The sequence below is a fragment of the Caenorhabditis elegans genome, chromosome III, assembly GCF_000002985.6.
Source record: "Caenorhabditis elegans chromosome III".
NCBI lineage: Eukaryota > Metazoa > Nematoda > Chromadorea > Rhabditida > Rhabditidae > Caenorhabditis > Caenorhabditis elegans.
The window spans coordinates 11,813,359-11,830,984 of record NC_003281.10 but is presented as its reverse complement, the minus strand read 5'-3'; the positions used below and the strand labels follow the sequence as shown (position 1 = coordinate 11,830,984).

The window sequence follows — 17,626 nt, the reverse complement described above, 5'->3', positions numbered from 1 at the left end:
GAAAGCGGAATGCTCGTCTCGCTTTTATTTTTTAGAGTTTCGCGCGATTGCGATAAGAAACAAACAAATATTGATAAATAGATGGAAAACGAGGGTCTTAAGGGGAGAATCATGGTAATAATAAAAATAAAAATAGAAAACGGAAAATTGGGTCTCTTAAAACAGAATTAAGGATGGTGATGATTAAAATCGATTGCTTTGCATATTTTGGAGATGCATGTTTCTCGGGATGGGATGAGGTAAGAAGTGTGGGAATTTAATATCTATCACGACGTCCGCCGCCACCACCGCTATTTCCAGATCCGTACGATTCGACGCGACGTCTGAACGATGGATCATACGGACGGTGTCCACCACCTCCACCGTTTCGATCGTTGTCTCGATGATCACGACGATCTGGTCCTCCTCCACCGCCACCGCTTCTCATGTATCCACCACCGCCGCCTCCACTACGGAATCCGCCACTGAAATGAGAAGAATGTATGAATTTTCGTCGTTGTCGGCAATTGACAATTTCCGGCAAATCGGCAAACCGGCAATTTGCCGATTTTTTTTTTTGGAAATTCAGCAATTTCTCAATAAAAATACTAAAAAACTGTTTTCAGGCAAAATCCTTTAAAATTGTTTTCCAAAATATTAATTTTCAGTCGAAATTTTAAGAAAAAACTGGAAAAATTAAATTTTGGGTCAAATTTTTAGTTTTCACAATCTGAAAATATATTGAATTTCAGCAGAAACTGTTTTTTTTTTTTCAAAATTTTCGGCCAAATTTCTCAAAAAAAATCTATTTAGAAAAAACGAACCGTCTGTCCGGAGAACCTCTACGTCCACCACCACCACCATATCGATCACCTCCATAACGATCTCCACCACCTCCACCGTACCGATCACCACCGCCGCCGCCGCCGCCACCACGACGATCTCCACCATAGCGATCACCACCACGAGATCCTCGATCGTTGAATCGATCTCCTCCGCCACCGCCGAATCGACCGCCACCGCTGCTGCCTCCACCACGACGATCTCCCATGTATTGCCCAGGAGTTGGTGAATGGCCGCGTTTTGTCAAGGAAAAGTCGACGCGAATCTGGAAAAATTGAGAAAATTAGATAATCCAAGAAAAAAAGGACAAAAATCGCGATTTTGACTAATTTCCCAGAGCACTCCCCCCGGCCAATCAGCGAATTCGAACTCCGCCCATTTCACCTGATTGGTTGAAAAGTTGGCGCGAAGCGAATCGCTGATTGGTAGGGGAGCTCTCATTTTGGAGAGCGGGGGATTTTTAAGGCAAATCGGCAAAATGCCAGAATTGAAAATTTCCGGCAAATGGGCAAACCGGCAATTTACCGTTTTTTTTGGAATTTTAGAAATTTCTCAATTTTTTTTCCTAGGTTTTCTTTTTTCTCGATTTTCATGACAAAAAAATTTTTTCGCGATTTTTCCGATTTTTTTTTTTTTGGAAAAAATCAAAAATTAACTTTTTTTTTCGATTTTTATTTATTTTTTTCTGAATAAATTCAAAGTTGTTGAATTCCGCATGGGGAAATGTTCCAAAAAGCGTGAAAAATCGATTTTTCCAAGTTCGTGGTAGCATCCAAAATAGTTTAAAATTCAGAAAAATTGCGATTTTTAAATTTTGACTAAATTCCCTCCAAAATGAGAACCCCCGACCAATCATCGATTCGCTCCGCCCACTTGTCAACCAATCAGGTGCAGTGGGCGGAGTTCGAATCGCTGATTGGTCGGAATTCAAATCTGAGCTTGATTTTTCAATTTTTCGCGATTTTTTGACGGTTTTTCTCTGAAAAATTTGAGTTATTATTTACTCAAAAAAAAAAACCGGATTTTTCGGTTTTTTTTTTTTGAAAATCGGGGTGGAAATTTGGCCAAAATTTCAAATGTTCCGTTTTTCTTTTGCGCTTTTTGTCTGAATCGAACCTTATGACCATCCAAATCTGTATTGCACAGCTTATCCCTCGCCGCTGTCGCATCCTCAATCAAATTAAAGTAAATGAAGCCGAATCCACGTGAATTTCCCGATGGACGATCGTAGACCAGATCGCACTTGTTAATCTCTCCAAACTCGCCGAACACGTCGCGCAAGTCTTTTTCAGTTGTGTACGAAGACAGATTGAATACTCCGAGGCACTTTGATGGCTGTGGATTTTCACGATCATACTGTTGGTTACGGCCGCGGCCACCACCGCCACCGCCACCACCACCACCTCCGTATCGAGCACGTGGAGAACGGGAACGGGAGCTGCAAATTTGATGGAGGTTATACGGAAAGAGGATCTGTTGGGGAAGAAGATCTACGAAAATCTTATATATGAATTTTGCAACCCTGCGGCGTGGTTTTTGGATATTTCGTCTTTTTTTCAACAAATTTGGCATGAAATATCCTCACAATTTGATGATAATTAAATTTGAAAAAATGCAGAAAAAACCGTGCCGCAGGATTGCAAAATTACGCTCCGCCTCTTTTTCTGTGAGGCAGCTCTTCTTCAAATCTAGTTTTCTAGTCGAAAAACCACAAAAACCTAAAAAATTCATGAATTTGAAAAAATGACGACTTTTGGCTCCGCCTCGATGCTCCGCACCTTTTTCCGTGCCGCACTCCAACTTTTGCAAATTCTAACGCAAATTCTTGAATTTTCTAAAGGAAAAAAAAACTGGTTTTCATTTAAGAAAACCTATATTTTATGATTACAATTCGAAAAAGTTGCCGAAAAATTCAAATTTTATGGAAATTCAACGAGAGAGACACTTATTTAGAGTCGTTCGTTGGATTCTATATTAAAGTTAGAGTTTTTTTGGTAATTTTTTGTATTTTAATTGTAAAATATAGATTTTCTTACGTAGAAAACTGGTTTTTTCCACTAAAAAAAATTCAAAAATATGCTTCGGAATTGAGAAAAATCAAAGTGCGGCACGGAAAAGTGGGCGGAGCATCGAGGCGGAGTCGTAAAAATCTTTTTTTCAAATTCATTAATTTTTTTGCAGTTTTTTTGTGGCATTTTGACTAGACGACGTGTTTTAAAGAGCTGTTGAAATTGAACAACCGATCATCCGTGGCACCGAAAAAGAGGAGGCGGAGCGTAAATTTGCAACCCTGCGGCACGGTTTTTTCTTCTTTTTTTTTTTAGCCGCAAAGTTTCCATTTCTCCTCAATTATCATCAAATTGTGGGGCCTCAAACACTGCAACTTTTTCCTCACGAGGGACGAGGAAAAGTGGTTTCTAGGCCATGGCCGAGGGGCCGACAAGTTTCAGCGGCCATTTATCTTGCTTTGTTTTCCGCCTGTTTTCTTTCGTTTTTCACAGCTTTTTCCCGTTTTTTCTTATTAAAACTGATAAATAAATACTTTTTGCAGATGCTAAAACAATTTCCAAGTAAAAAAATGTTTCATGTTATCAGTCGGCAAGTAGCGGTGAAAGTGGGTAATGTAATTTGATGGATTACGGGAATAAAAAACCCAAACTTTTTCTGAAACATGATATATATTCTGCTTAGAGGCTGAAACTACCTGATTTTTATAACGAGACCGCTGAAAAAGTTTTGAGATTTTCAAAACTCGACATTTTGCGCGAAAATCTCGACTTTTTCACCAAAAAAGTTGAATTTTGAAAACCTCAAAACTTTTTCAGCGGTCTCGTTATGAAAATCAGGTAGTTTCAGCATCTAAGCAGCATATGTATCATGTTTCAGAAAAAGTTTAGGTTTTGTATTCCCGTAATCCATCATATTACAATGCCCACTTTCACCGCTGCTTGCCCACTGAATACATAATTTTTTTACTTGGAAATTGTTTTAGCATCTGCAAAAAATATTTATTTATCAGTTTTATTAAGAAAAAACGGGAAAAAGCTGTGAAAAACAAAAGAAAACAGGCGGAAAACAAAGCAAGATAAATGGCCGCTGAAACTTGTCGGCCCCTCGGCCATGGCCTAGAAACCACTTTTCCTCGTCCCTCGTGAGGAAAAAGTTGCAGTGTCAAAAACTTGGCACTGTGCCAGATTCGCGTAGATCCTCGTCCGCCAAACTCCATGAAAACTCACCTCTCGCGTTCCCTGCGATGATATACTGGTGACTTTGAAGCCGATCTGGAGCGTCCACGAGAATTCTGCAAAACGGGGCAAATGTCCGACCAAAACCTTCTTTAATCTCTTCTCTCAGTTGAATTTCCATTTCCCCCAGAATATATTCTTTATTTTCTTTCTTCCAAAGCCTTTCTCTCTCCCAAATATACCATATATTTTCCGAACACAACAATTTTCTTTTTTCAGCGTGTTTCTCCGCATTTTCTTTCTTCTCACATATTCATTTCAGAGAGAGGAGTCTGCTGCAGATTTTTTAATTTTTTAACATTTTCTACTGAAATTTTTGGAAAAAACACGTTTTCTTCGAAATTTTACAGAATTTAGCGTGTTAGAAACGTGCAAAACGGTTAAAAAAGTTAGTGGAAATTACGAAAAAAACAAATTTAAAAAATTAAAAACAAACCTCTCGAGAACGTGATTGCGATCTGCTATTGCTACGCGAACGATGGCCCATTTTGGAAGGAAAACTGCAAAAAATTTAAGATTAAAATGGAAAAATGCAGCGAAAAAACGAAGAAAATGAAGGTTTTCAAATGAAAATCTGGGAAAAAGGCTTATTTTCAGCTAAAATCTCAAAAAATCAATTTTTTTCGATTCCGAAGCATACATATTATGACTGAAATACAATAAATTGCCGAAAAACTCAAATTTTCATTTAAAAATCCACAAACAAAGCTAATTTTTTTGGTATTTTAGTGTTAAAAATACAAAAAAAATTTGAATTCCACATGAAAACTTAAGTTTTTCTTTAAAATAAGAACCTGTTTTCAATCTTTAAATCATCCTTTATTGCAGTTTTATGTAGTTTTAAAGGAAAATCATGAAAAACCACTTAAATTTGCAAAAAAATGGTAAGTTTTAGCTGAAAATTAGCATTTTTCAAGACTTTTTAACCGAAATTCGGTATTTTTAGCGTAGAAAGAATATAAAATATTCGAGAAAAATCAAACAATAAGGAAGAAAAAAGCGGCGGGAGAGAATGACAATTTGAATGAAGAAACACACTAATCGAAGCAAGACGCGCCGCGTGCGTGGTTGTTCGGTGGAGCGCGTTTGCACTGGAAATTGGTCGATAAAAAGCGGCGTAATAATTGCGGGACGAAATCGATGAATATTGCAGGAAAATAGTGCCTGGAAGTGGTTTTTTCAACAAAAGTGATATTTTACAATTTAAAGTCACCAAAATCTGATTTTTTGGGGTGTATTTCGAAGAAAATTGAAAAAAAACCTATCTCTAAATCTTAAAATTAATTTTTTAAACTGAAAATTTTATAGAAAAACAGTCGATTTAGCTGAAAATAGAGGAAGAAAGCGATATTTTGCATATTAAAGTCGTCGAAATTGAATATTTTTGGAATTTTTTTTGAAGAAAGTTGAAAAACCAATGTTTTTCATGGAAATTTATATACAAATAGCTTTTATTTAAGAAGAATAGTGGGAAAAACTACCGAAAAATGATCTGACAATTTAAAATTGCCGGAAAACATACGAATTTCAATTTTTCAGACAACTTTTGGACATTTTTTAAAAATTTTTTCAACTAAAATGAAGCTTTTTCCATACTATATCAGTTGAAACATTTGGAAAAATGCTTCAAAAAAATGAAAGCTTCAGGAAAATACGCCAAAATATTTGATTTATCTGAAAATAGCCTTTATTTTACTTCTAACAGTTGGGAAATGCTAAAAAAAATTGCCTGAAATTTTGAAAATTCCAACTTTCAGACAATTTTTGAGCATTTTTTCAACTTTACGAGGAAAGACTGCTTTTTGGCTCATTTTTCTGTAAATTTTTGAAATATTAGCGGAAGCAAATTCGTAGTTAAACTCTGAAAAGTAACATCAATATTTAAAATTAGGAAACATCAATAAATTTAAAGGGAAAAGAACCTGTTAAAAGTAATAAAAAATTATAATATTTGCCGAATTTATCAAAAATTAGCAAAACACGTAATAGCAGCAGACAGAGATGGAAGTATTGGTGGGTGGGGGAGGCTTTTGATGTACAGTTTACGGAAATGGACACGTGATGTCAGAGTGTCTCATTTCGGCTTGGTCTACGTTGATCTACAAAAAATGCGGGAGAAGAAACGCAGAGTTTTCATCTGATTTCGCATGGTCAAGAACTTGCTGACGTCACATTTTTTTGGGCAAAAAATTCCCGCGTTTTTTGTAGATCAACCCGTAATGGGACAGTCTGGCACTACGTGAATGGAGGCAGATATAGGGGGAGCCTCCCGAAATTCTGAGATAAAGTAGCGGAAAGGGGGGGGGGAAGAAAATGTAGAGAACTAACAAATCTGATGCCAGCAGAGCGTTTTCACGTCCAGCGTGCATTGAAAATGATAAAACAGTGGGGGGTTATCAGTTGAACGGAGGAACAGATAAAAAAACATTAAAAAATCAAGAACAAAGATTATTAATTTGTTTGGTATTTAGCTTGCACTACTTCCGTTTCTTATTTTTCTTCTTGATATTAAGCATGGAGAGACTATTGGCGTGGTTCATCTCTGCGTGAGCCTTCGCCTCGGCCTTCTTCGCCGCTCGATCGATCTTCAGATCCTTGTAGTTGACGTAGCCACGCTTCGCCGGAGCAGCTCCCAAAGAAGCGAGCATTCGCTCACGAGCCTCGACTCGGTCGCCTTTTCCTGCTTCTCGTGACAGAAACTGCTCAATCTGAAATTGTAAAAAAATTAGCATCGAAGAATTTCGCGCCATTTTATGCCTTACATCGAAGTGTACTCTCTTTGGGTTTGCATCATCCAGAACTTTCAGATTGTTGTTATTATTATTGTGATGTCCATTTGCCTTCTTTTTCTTCAAAATCTTCGGCGCGTGAACCATCGGAATCTTGCGCTTCATCGCGACTACTTTCACATTTTCCGCTTCCTGCGGTGTAGATTGCGGACGAGCTGCTCCGTTCTGAAATCAACTTTTTATTAATTGATTAAAATTAATTATTTAATAAAATAATCAAATAAATACCAACCAAATTCTTTTTGGTGAGACTGTCCACAAGTTCCGTGAGAGACTTGGAGCTTGTCTTGCTCGACTCGCCGAACAAATCCACATTGCATCCCCAATCGTCAGCCATTTCTGCAAAAAAAAAATTTAATTATTTAAAGGCAAATAATTTTTACGCTTTAAAAAAATCCCAAAATCCCAAAAATAATTAAAAACCCGTACCTTTTGTTGTTGTGCCGGTCGGGGCGAGTTATTGGAGGCTTCCAGGCGAAAAAAAGCGAAAAAAAATTATAGAAGCATCGAGTTTTCCGTGAATTTTGGGTCCAAAAAATGCAAAAAATACGAAATTCGAGTTGTCCTAAAAACCGGGGATACGGTCTGCAACGCTGTGCATACACCGACGTGTGTGTTCACCGTGACGCACCGTTGCGGACTTGACGAATCAGCTGACGACACACATGGCGCCGAAATGATCGAAAATCGAGGGCAAATTGCAATTTTAAAGTGTAAACAGGGAAAATTGAAGAGTAGAAATTACTGAAGCATTGATAAATCGAAAAATATCGATTTGAAATTGAATAAATAACTTTTTTTCAGAGTATTACCGATAAAAATAGATATTTTAACTTTTTTTGTTCATTTAAATTCAAAATATTTATTAAAACAGAGAGCAAATACATTTTTCCTTGTGTTGCATTCAAATTAATGCGGATGTTTAAATTAATTTTATTCCACAACCGCAAAAATTTTCGATTTTAGAGCCTATAATACGGTACTCGGTCTCGATGGGATAAGTTGTGCTAAAAGGCGTGCATTGCAGCGAAATTATTTTAATTGAATTTTCCGGGGTTTCCAATAAAAATTTATTTTATAAACAAAAAATTACATCTAACTTTTGAAAAAAAAATCCATGAAAAGTCAATGAAAATTCGGAAAAAGCGAAAATTTAGAGCTACAGTAATCTTTAAAGGCGCATACCTTTTCGCATTTAACAAAAATTGCCGTGTAGAGACCGGCTACTGTATTTTCGTCGCAAATGAATAATAATTGTTCATATATTATACAGTTTTAGTTGAACTTTCGGAAAATTTGAAAAAATTGAAATTTTGAAAAAAAAAACAATTTTTTTCAAAATTTTTAAATAGCAATTTTCGGCCATTTTCGACCATTTTAGATATTTTTTTCCACAAAAACCATTTCTTCAATGCCATACCAGTTTTCTTTAAACGACTACACTGTTGCATGGTGTCTTATCAATTAATCTATCATTCTGGCATTCTTTTTGTGTTCTACCACTTTTTCTTATTTACATCGATTTTTGGTGGTTTTTATGCGAATTTTTCCGAATTTTTTCCGTAAATTGCTTCCTTATCTTATCAAACGTTTAATTTCTAGAATTATTTTCCTAATTTTATCGGCTGTTGATCAACTCCGGTCCCGGTGGTTCTTCGAAATGTCGGTGTTTGAAACTGCTGTTTTTATTGTTCAAAATCTGCCAAAAGATGGTAAGCTTAATTGAAATTTGATGATAGGTAGCCGAGGAAGAACTCGGCCATGTTTTTCGAGTTTTTCGCGGTCACTAATTTTTTGCAGGGTCTCACCACAAGTCAAAATTTAAAAAATTTAAGAAATTATCTGAAAGGAATTTTCAGCAACTTTTAAATTCAATTCCGGAGAAAACGCGTCACGGATTTCTGGCTTCCCTCATAAATTGAAATGGAAGAGTTTGCCGAACTAGGCCATTTTGGCTCGGCCATATCTGGGGTAGATTTACGGCGCGTTGTGTATCGCGTCGCGGCTCGATTGTAAAACTAAATGTAACTGTCCGTGTGGAGTACACGACTTTCCCACGCGTTGTCCGGCAAGGGAGTATCAATGGAGCGCGAAAAATTCAACGAGGAAAGCCAGAACCCCGTGAAAACGCGTTTTGAAATAGAAATGCAAGAGCGCTCCAACGCTAAAAATTGGGTCTCGTGAGGAATTGGCGGCCAAACTGTAAATTCAAAGGTTCAAATTTTTTCTGGTTGTTAAATTGATTCACGTGGTGCCAGAGTGTCTCATTTCGGCGTGATCTACAAAAATGCGGGAGAAGAGACGCAGACTTCTCAACTGATTTTGCATGGTTAAGAACGTGCTGTCGTCACATTTTTTTGCGCAAAAAATTCCCGCATTTTTTGTAGATCAAACCGTGATGGGGCAGCCTGACACAACGTGTGAATTTCGACAAAAAATTCATCAAAATTAACAGTAAAAAAGCGCAAAAAATTCCAAAACAACGATGTAGTACTTTTTACAGTACTTTTAAAAGGCGCACACACGGGCTCCTAGCCATCCTCATTGTATTTTTCGCGCTCCATTGACAATAGCCTGCCGGACATGGGAAAGTCGTGTACTCCACACGGACAGATACATTTAGTTTTACAACTAAAATCGAGCCGCGACGCGACACGCAACGCGCCGTAAATCTACCCCAAAATGGCCTAGTTCGGCAAACTCTTCCATTTCAATTTATGAGGGAAGCCAGAAGCGCATTGCCACAAAACCCTTTTCGTTACAGGACCAATAAAAACATCAACAGACGAGAAGCTAAACTTCTACGCGCTTTTCAAACAAGCCACCCATGGAAAATGTGATCTACCAAAACCGAGCTTCTACGACATTCAAGGAGTCTACAAGTGGAACGCGTGGAATAAGCTGGACAACATGACGATGGATGAAGCCAAGCAAGCATACGTGGACTCGATTGTTCAGAAGATTCGAGAAGTTCAGAAGGAATACAAGACAGAGGAGTGGATGAAGGGAGACACCTATGAGCTGTTGGCTCCGAAGTTTGAGGTTTTGGGGGTTCTGGAGGGGAAGGATCAAGCTGTTGAACATCCAAAGAAAACGGAAAACAAAGAAACGGAAAACGAAACTGACAACGTCGAAACCCCGAACTCCAGTGCATGCATTCTATCGGATAATGAGTACGCAGACGCAATTGACGATGAGATTCAGTCAAGGTTCGTGAGTAGAGTAGTGAAGAAGGCCCCCCCCAATTCCAACCAGAATTTCAGATCATCATCGTTCACTGAACCACACAACTCCTTTAACAGAAGGATATCCCGACAGAGTTCGCTTAAATCCTCATGCCATAGGCTCGAAAAAGAGCTGAAAGTTATCACAGAGTCGATTGATAAACTTGGAAAGGCTGTGGAGGAGCGGCACAATTTACTGATTGGACTCATGAAAAAAGCGGTAAGCGGTTTTTGAATGTCTTGGGATCTAGGCTTAGGCTTGGCCTTAGGCTTTGGCTCAGGCTTAGGTTTTAAAGTTATTGGCTTAGTCTTAGGCTTTGGCGTAGGTTTAATCTTAGGCTTGGCGTCAGTGGCGAGCGTTAGCTATTTAGGCTTAGGATTTTCCGGTTTTTTTAATTTTTGAGGGGGTTCCAGTTGGCCGACCAACGCGAATTTTTACGGAGAGTCGTATAGGCCACCAAGAAGCTTAAGTCTGAAGTTTCAGATTGATTCGATAGAAACTCGCCGAGTTATGGAGCTTAAGGTGTTTTCAAATTGGCTCTCACGACTTTTTTAAAAATTTGTTTGTTTGCCAATTAGGCTTAGGCATAGACTTAAGAATTCAAAAAAAAATCCTGGAAATCGAAAGAAAAAATGAAGACATAAATACACGAAAATCGTGGAAAAAAACTTATAAAAATTTTAAGAAAAAGGGCAAAAATGGAACAATCCCAAAAAAAAGCGGAAAAACAAAAAAAACCTGAGCCTAGAAGCACGGATAAAAGGAAAAAATTACGAAAAATTATACATCCCAAAGTTTGGCAAAAAAAATCCAGTAAAAAAAAGCAACAGTTTCAAAAAAATACTGCGGATATAAATGAATCCCGAATACATTTTTCGCGGTTTTTTCCAGGGCCCGAGTCTAGAGCCCGACAAACAAACAGTACAGTTTTGGACCCATTGCCCAGACCTACTCTAACAAAAGCTTGAACTTTCAGACAGTCTACGTTCTGGTGCCACGTGTCACTTCTTGGAAAACCATAATCTTTTTCGTATTCTGGCCATTTGTCACGAAGTTTCTACTCCGATGGCTCCGACGATTTCTTCGATTACTGATGTGAAGTATTGGAATCTTTATTAATATATGTACTACATAAAACACAAAGAATAAGTATTTGATTTTCTTCTTTTTTTAAAACAATTTCAAAAAATTATACAAAGGTAGTGGCGAGGAGCAAGAGAGGACATGTACCGGTTTAACTGGGGGAAGAAAAATGCGGAAGAAATGAGCAACAATGGTAAAAGGAAACAATTATTAATACCGATATGGTGGCTGCTGATCGTAGTGTCCATATTGTTGTTGGGGTCGGTGTTGCTCTGGATAGTAGTCCGTTGCTCCTCGGTGTGGTGGTGGAGCAACTGCGTGGGTCTCTCCGTAGTAGGTGGATGGAGCACGGGAGCCTCCACGGACGTCGTACTGGAAAATGGGGGATAGTTTTTTTTAAAAATTGTATACGTGGAACCAGAAAGTCCCATTTCGCTTTGATCTACCGAAAATGCGGGAGGTGAGACGCAGACATCTCAACTGATTTCGCATGGTTAAGAGTGTGCTGACGTCACAATGTTTCCGGGAAAAAAATCCCGCATTTTTTGTAGATCAAACCGCAATGAGGCTCTTTTTCGGCTTAGTATTTCAGGCCCAGGTATTTGATTTTAGGATTTTAGGCTTTTAATTCGGGCCTAAATTTTTAGAGCCAGTTTTCAGGATTAGATTTTTAGCCTTAAGTTTTCAGGCTCAGCTTTCTAGGTTCAGGTTTTTAAGCTGAGCTTAGCAGGCCTTTTTTTAAGCTTCAGTAATCAGGCTTGGCTTTCAAGGCTCAGGGGTTTGGCCTTAGAATTTTAGGCTTTTATTTCGGGTCTAAATTTTTTGGGCCAGTTTTCAGGATTAGATTTTTAGCCGTAAGTTATCAGGCCCAGCTTTCTAGTTTCTGGTTTTTAAGCTCAAGTTTCCGGGCTCATTTTTCAGACTCAAGCTTCCTACCTTAGCTTTCTAGGCTCCGGTTTTTAATGCTAGGATTTCAGGCTTTGACTTTAGGCTTAATTTTTCAGGCTCAGTTTACAGGATTAGATTTCTTGGTTCAAGTTTTCAGGATTGAAGTTTAAACCTAAGTTTTCAGACCTAGTTTTCTTTAGGCTCATGGTTTCAGACACTTTTGCTTACAGGTAACGTTTTTAGGCTTAATTTTTAAGCTCTATTTTTAGGGTTAGGCCTTCAAATCAATTCTTCCTTTAGGTCTAGTTTTTAGGCTTAGTTCCTAGGCTTCTTTTTTCTAGGCTAGGCCCGAAATTTACAGACCACAATAATTTTTCAACTCACCACTTTATCTGGAATTCCATTCTTTCGATTGTAGATTCTCTGGAACTTGGCGGCAATAATCATCCACAATGAGATCTGAAACCATTTCTTTTTCCCCTCGCAACATTAATCAAAACTCACGTGGAGGAACTGCAATCCGAGGAAGAAGATTCCGGTGGCGATTCTCGCCAAATTACCATAGGAGTACCAGAAAATAAAGAACACCGATATAAAACCACGGACAATGTCAATGATCATGAGGAATGCCCATGGAAGGAGAAGCCATTGGTTGTAGGAGCAAAGGCCAATGAGGAGAACAATGGATGCAAGAACAAGGGAGACGTAGAGAAGGATGTCAATGACCAGGGAAACATAGCGATCTGAAATCCCAAATTGGAGTTACCTAAGTCAAAGTAGGACTCCCATGAGGTCGCTGCAAGCACCGGTCGCATGACGTCACTCAAGCCGCATGTATCTGATTGTATAGTGCGGCGCGGAACCCCGAACGTGTCGGCCGCTTCCAAATAACTACATTTCGCACTTCATTGCACATACACAGCGGCGTCGGCTTTCGCGCCTCACTCAGCTGGGAGCCCGAAGTCAAAGAAAACTTACTCGACGCCGAGTACTTTAGCTCCTCTGTATACAACCCAAGTGAGCAATGGTAAGAAGTAGAATCCTGCACGACCACGACAGTTCGTCCCCCGGTAAACGTGAGCTTCCGATTCTCCGCATTGATTTTTCCCTGAGCCTCTAGCTCACAAGAGTTGTAGTGGGATGCGTCTCCATTTTGGGTGGTGTCTGAGAGTCCCCAAGCAGCGAGGCCGGAGAGCAGAAGGTAAAGGATCTGAAATTTGATTTTGAAAGGACTAGAAATTTCCAGGGGATAGGCGGAAATTGGCTTTCGGCAAATCGGCGAATTGCCGGTTTGCCAGAAATTTTCAATTCCGGCAATTCGCCGATTTGCCGGAAATTTTCAATTCCGGCAATTCGCCGGTTTGTCGATTTGTCGGAAATTTCCAATTCCGGCAATTTACCGATTTGCCGGAAATTTTCAATTCCGGCAATTTGTTGATTTGCGAAAATTTTCAATTCCGGCAATTTGCCGAGGTGCTGAAAATTTTCAATTCCGGCAATTTGCCGATTTGCCGGAAATTTTCAATTCCGGCAATTTGCCGATATTCCGGAAAATTTCAATTCCAGCAATTTGACGATTTGCCGGAAATTCTCAATTCCGGCAATTTGCCGATTTTCCGGAAAATTTCAATTCCAGCAATTTGCCGATTTGCCAGAAATTTTCAATTCCGGCAATTTGCCGATTTTCCGGAAAATTTCAATTCCAGCAATTTGCCGATTTGCCGGAAGTTTTTGTTTCCGGCAATTTACCGATTTGCCGGAAATTTTAAATTCCGGAAAAAATCGTTTGCCGCCTACCTCTGCACATTCATAGGATGCGCACAAATGTTCCGATTAAAATAGAAATTCTGAATTTCCAAAACAATGGGCAAAGCCCCAATTTGCCGGAAATTTTCTATTCCGAAAATTTGCCGATTTGCCGATTTCCGGGAAATTCGGAAAATCGGCAATTTGCCGGTTTGCCGGTTTGCCACCCATCCCTGATGTATACTGAGTTCCGGAAAAGAAAAATCCAGAAAATGTCACCCCCGTAATTACTAGAACAAAGTCGTCGTCCAACCGACAACACATCGTATATTTTCTCATCCCCTCCTACATTTTCCCGCAACAATGCCATAAATCAAAAAGTGATTGCCTTCCTCCAATGGCAATTTGTTGTAATATTACGTTTAGCAAGCCAGTTTTGATCAAGGGTGATTAGACAAGATGGCTTGACGACATTGCCTTCTTTTTAAAATTAGTTTTCAATTTTTAATTTTGAAGGAGACTCACCAGTGTATATATAGCAATTGCAGAAGTGGCCACGGATAGCCCGCAGCAGAAACACCGACGTATTTGCACTTCTACTTTTGCCATAGAGCTTCTGAAAAAAAATGCAAGAATTATCAGAAAAATTTGAGGTTTTGGGAAATGCAGAGCCGAAAAAAAATCGATCGTGAAATTTCAAAGAGATTTCAAAGGGAAGTTTAGAAAAAAAAACTGGAGTTTCCATAGGGAAGATAGTTGTGAGAAATATCGGAGTACATATATATATATATATATATATATATATATATATATATATATTAGGGGTGAGCGGCAACGTTTTTTTCAGGCAAACCGGCAAATTGCTTATATGGCAAATTTGCCGGAAAAACGGCAATTGCCAAAAATTTTCAGCAAATTCTGGTTTTACACATTTTTTTTTGGAAATTTCAGAACATCAATTTTAATCGGCAAAATTGTACGCACCCTATGAATGCTCCTAAATCTATTTTGAAAAGTAAGCAAATTCTATGAAAATATCTGAAGAAAACGGGAAAATATTTTTTAAACGGCACAGTTTTAAGTGTTTCCGTCATATTAAAAAACCCTCTAAACACTTCCGGTAAATTAGTATTCGGAAAACCGGCAAATGTGCAATTTGCCGAAAATGAAAAACTTCGGCAAACCGGCAAGCCGGCATTTTGCCGGAATTGAAAATTTTTGCCAAATCGGAAAATCGTTGTAAAAATATATAGTGGAAATTGAATTGTGTTCATATAAAATTGATTTTATGATTTACTGTTCAACAATATATGGCCAAGGTGAGGTTATCAATTCATCGTCAAAAATGAGAACAATGACAGTGTTCAAACATCAGATTGTCTTAGTTTAGAGAAAAATCATGAAGGTTTAAAATACATTAACAAAAATTGAAATCCCCTCTCTTCAAAAAGGAAAAGTTTCAGAATGACACTTGACTAAACAGAAATGGAAAAAATCTCAAGTAGTCTAAAGATTAATTCTATCCTCTGATCCAAATTGAAGAAACTATAAGGTCAACAGAGTATCCCGCAGAGCAGTAAAATCACCCGCTGAGCTTTGGATTTATAGAAATTGCGAGGTGAATGGAACTACTAGATATTGGAAACCAGCTTTGAAACGTTGTATCTTGGCTCATTTATAAGATATCAATATATTGTTAACTTTGAAATGATAGAAAAAGAACTAAAAAATATTTTGTTAGTTAGCAATTTTTGAATAGAAAAAACTATAACTGAGATATAAGCTGTCAAAGTTGAACAATGGGGTGCAACACTAATAGAGGAAATGCGGTATATCTTCACTGAACAGAAAACGTTACAATCATTTATAAGCTAAGAATTGAATATACAACTTTGTCAAAGAAAAAGTGAAAATAATAGTTGCAACAACTATATATATATATATATATGTATAAGAACATACAACATATAAATTCCCAGTCACCAAGATTTTACCACAAGACTAACGAAATTGTCCGAGTAGGCCAATACGATTAATTGAGGAGATATATGTAATAAAACAATCCTACCAAGATACGTATTACCATAAAGCCTAAATTAAAGATAGAAAAAAGTTTTGATCAATAATAATGAATCGTAAAAGAGATCGTATTGCGGAGACACAATCCCACTGAAGGAATGAAGTAAAAAAAAAAAGAAAAACGAATCACACCAAAACCACACCCTTCTCTAGTTCCTCCATCATCATCTTGTACTATACAAGGTCTTACACATGGAAATAGTAGGGGCAATAAAAGAGACACAGACATTACCTGCGCGTGGCAAAACATTCAGAAGGTATATATAGTATATATCCGATGGTTAATTGCATAGGGGGGTGGTACACATGGATGAAAGGGAAATTTACTGGAAAGTAAGGGAATTGTGGGGAGGTTTCACAGGTTTCCTTCCCATCACAACCTCAAAATAAAAAATCTTCGAACCTTAATTTGGAAATGGTCAAAAAGGTTCCCCTAATGGACATGAACCAAATGTTGATAACTTTCCAAGGTTCTTTCTCTCTCTCTCTTTGTTCATCTTTTTAGGTGTGGCTAGGCATCTTTTTGAAAAGAAAAATGAAAAAATCGGTGGGGATAAGACCTCGATGTTGAAAAGGAAAGAGAGAGAAGGGCGTAATGCAGAAACCTGTCGGATTTTGGATATACGCATACATATATTTTTTAAGTGAAAAAAAACGTGAATGCGGCATTGGCGTTTTGAATGGCATGGGTTCTACAGCATCCGACATTTGCCGGGTGCCATTTTTTTCGTAGGTCATAATAATGAAGCACACTTAAGGGTGGGCGGCAAACGATTTTTTCCTGCCAATCGGCAAATCGGCAAATTGCCGGAATTGAAAATATCCGGAAAATATGCAGATTGGCAAATTGACAACTTGCCTTTGTCAGAAATGGGGCAATTGCTGAAAATGCGGTTTTGCACATTTTTTTTTTTGAAATTTCAGAATTTCAATTTTAATCGGCAAAGTTGTACGCTATCTATCAATTTTTCCGCATCTATTTTAAAAGTAAGCAAATTCTATGAACGTCTTATAAAAAATCCCTCTAAAAATTTCCGGCAAACCGATATCCGGCAAGTGGAAAATCGGCAATTTGGCGAAAATTTAAATTTCCGGAAAATGGCTAATTGAAAAATAATCCTCCACCATGTCCAACCGAAATGTAAGTTTCAATGGATTTTTTGACAGTTCGCATACTTTTTGATCAGATGAGTTTTTTGTTTATAGCAATTCACAGTATTTTTGCGAGTACTACGCAGGGATGCGCGAAAATTGCCGGAAATTTTAAAAGCCGGCAAGGGCCTATTGCCGGAAATTACCAAAATCGGAAATTGCCGGAATTGGCAATTGCTGGAAATTTTAAAAATCGGCAATTGATGATATTGTCCGAAAATTTCAAAAGTAGGCAACTGCCGGAATTGCCAATTTCTAGGAATTCTAAAAATTTACAAAATGGGCAACTGCTGGAATTGCCGATTGCCTGAAAATTCCAAAATTTACAATTGCCATAATTTCCAAAATTCGGAAATTTCAAAATATCGAAAATCGGCAATTGCCGGAATTGCCGGAAATTTCAAAAAACAGACTATTGACGAAATTACCAATTTCCAGAAAATTCGAAAATAGGCAATTGTTGGTATCGTCCGGAAATTTCAAAAGTCTGCAATCGCCGGAATAACAGTTTGCCGGAAATTCGAAAATTGGTAATCGCCATAATTACCAATGTACAGAAATTTCAAAAATGTCGAAAATCGGCAATTGTCGGAATTG

At 38.1% G+C, this 17,626-nt stretch overlaps 4 protein-coding genes and 1 non-coding gene across 6 annotated transcripts; 1 reads left to right on the top strand and 4 right to left on the bottom strand.

The window, feature by feature from the left end:
• Positions 1-10: 10 nt before the first annotated feature.
• Positions 11-4,567, bottom strand: rsp-8 (the record flags this gene model as incomplete). Of its 2 annotated transcripts, NM_001268213.4 has the most annotated exons (5): positions 11-464; positions 804-1,087; positions 1,939-2,260; positions 4,059-4,123; positions 4,504-4,567. In NM_001268213.4, the coding sequence occupies 5 exons, from the start codon at positions 4,552-4,554 to the stop codon at positions 257-259; spliced, it is 930 nt and encodes a 309-aa protein (NP_001255142.1). The 2 variants fall into 2 exon arrangements, with proteins under 2 accessions (NP_001255142.1, NP_001255143.1); NM_001268214.3 differs by lacking the exons at positions 1,939-2,260; positions 4,059-4,123; positions 4,504-4,567 and having other exon boundaries at positions 257-464; positions 804-1,030.
• Positions 1,674-1,737, bottom strand: mir-1832.1. Its single transcript, NR_052775.1, has one exon. It is a non-coding gene; the product is annotated as a pre-microRNA mir-1832.1 (primary transcript).
• Positions 4,568-6,009: 1,442 nt separating the features above from the next.
• On the bottom strand, positions 6,010-7,537 carry C18D11.3 (Fcf2 domain-containing protein). The gene is made up of 4 exons (NM_067131.4): positions 7,286-7,537; positions 7,089-7,195; positions 6,830-7,021; positions 6,010-6,775 (listed from the first exon to the last, which is right to left on the bottom strand). Exons 2-4 carry the CDS (start codon positions 7,191-7,193, stop codon positions 6,545-6,547), a joined length of 528 nt encoding a protein of 175 aa, NP_499532.2. The 5' UTR covers positions 7,194-7,195; positions 7,286-7,537; the 3' UTR covers positions 6,010-6,544.
• A 921-nt stretch (positions 7,538-8,458) lies between these two features.
• On the top strand, positions 8,459-11,239 carry maa-1 (ACB domain-containing protein). Its single transcript, NM_067130.6, has 4 exons — positions 8,459-8,568; positions 9,621-10,065; positions 10,120-10,300; positions 11,058-11,239. The coding sequence occupies exons 1-4, from the start codon at positions 8,517-8,519 to the stop codon at positions 11,178-11,180; spliced, it is 801 nt and encodes a 266-aa protein (NP_499531.1). The 5' UTR covers positions 8,459-8,516; the 3' UTR covers positions 11,181-11,239.
• On the bottom strand, positions 11,179-14,412 carry C18D11.1 (uncharacterized protein). Its single transcript, NM_001383004.2, has 5 exons — positions 14,324-14,412; positions 13,031-13,262; positions 12,557-12,795; positions 12,437-12,511; positions 11,179-11,536 (listed from the first exon to the last, which is right to left on the bottom strand). The coding sequence occupies exons 1-5, from the start codon at positions 14,405-14,407 to the stop codon at positions 11,375-11,377; spliced, it is 792 nt and encodes a 263-aa protein (NP_001370046.1). The 5' UTR covers positions 14,408-14,412; the 3' UTR covers positions 11,179-11,374.
• Positions 14,413-17,626: the final 3,214 nt, after the last annotated feature.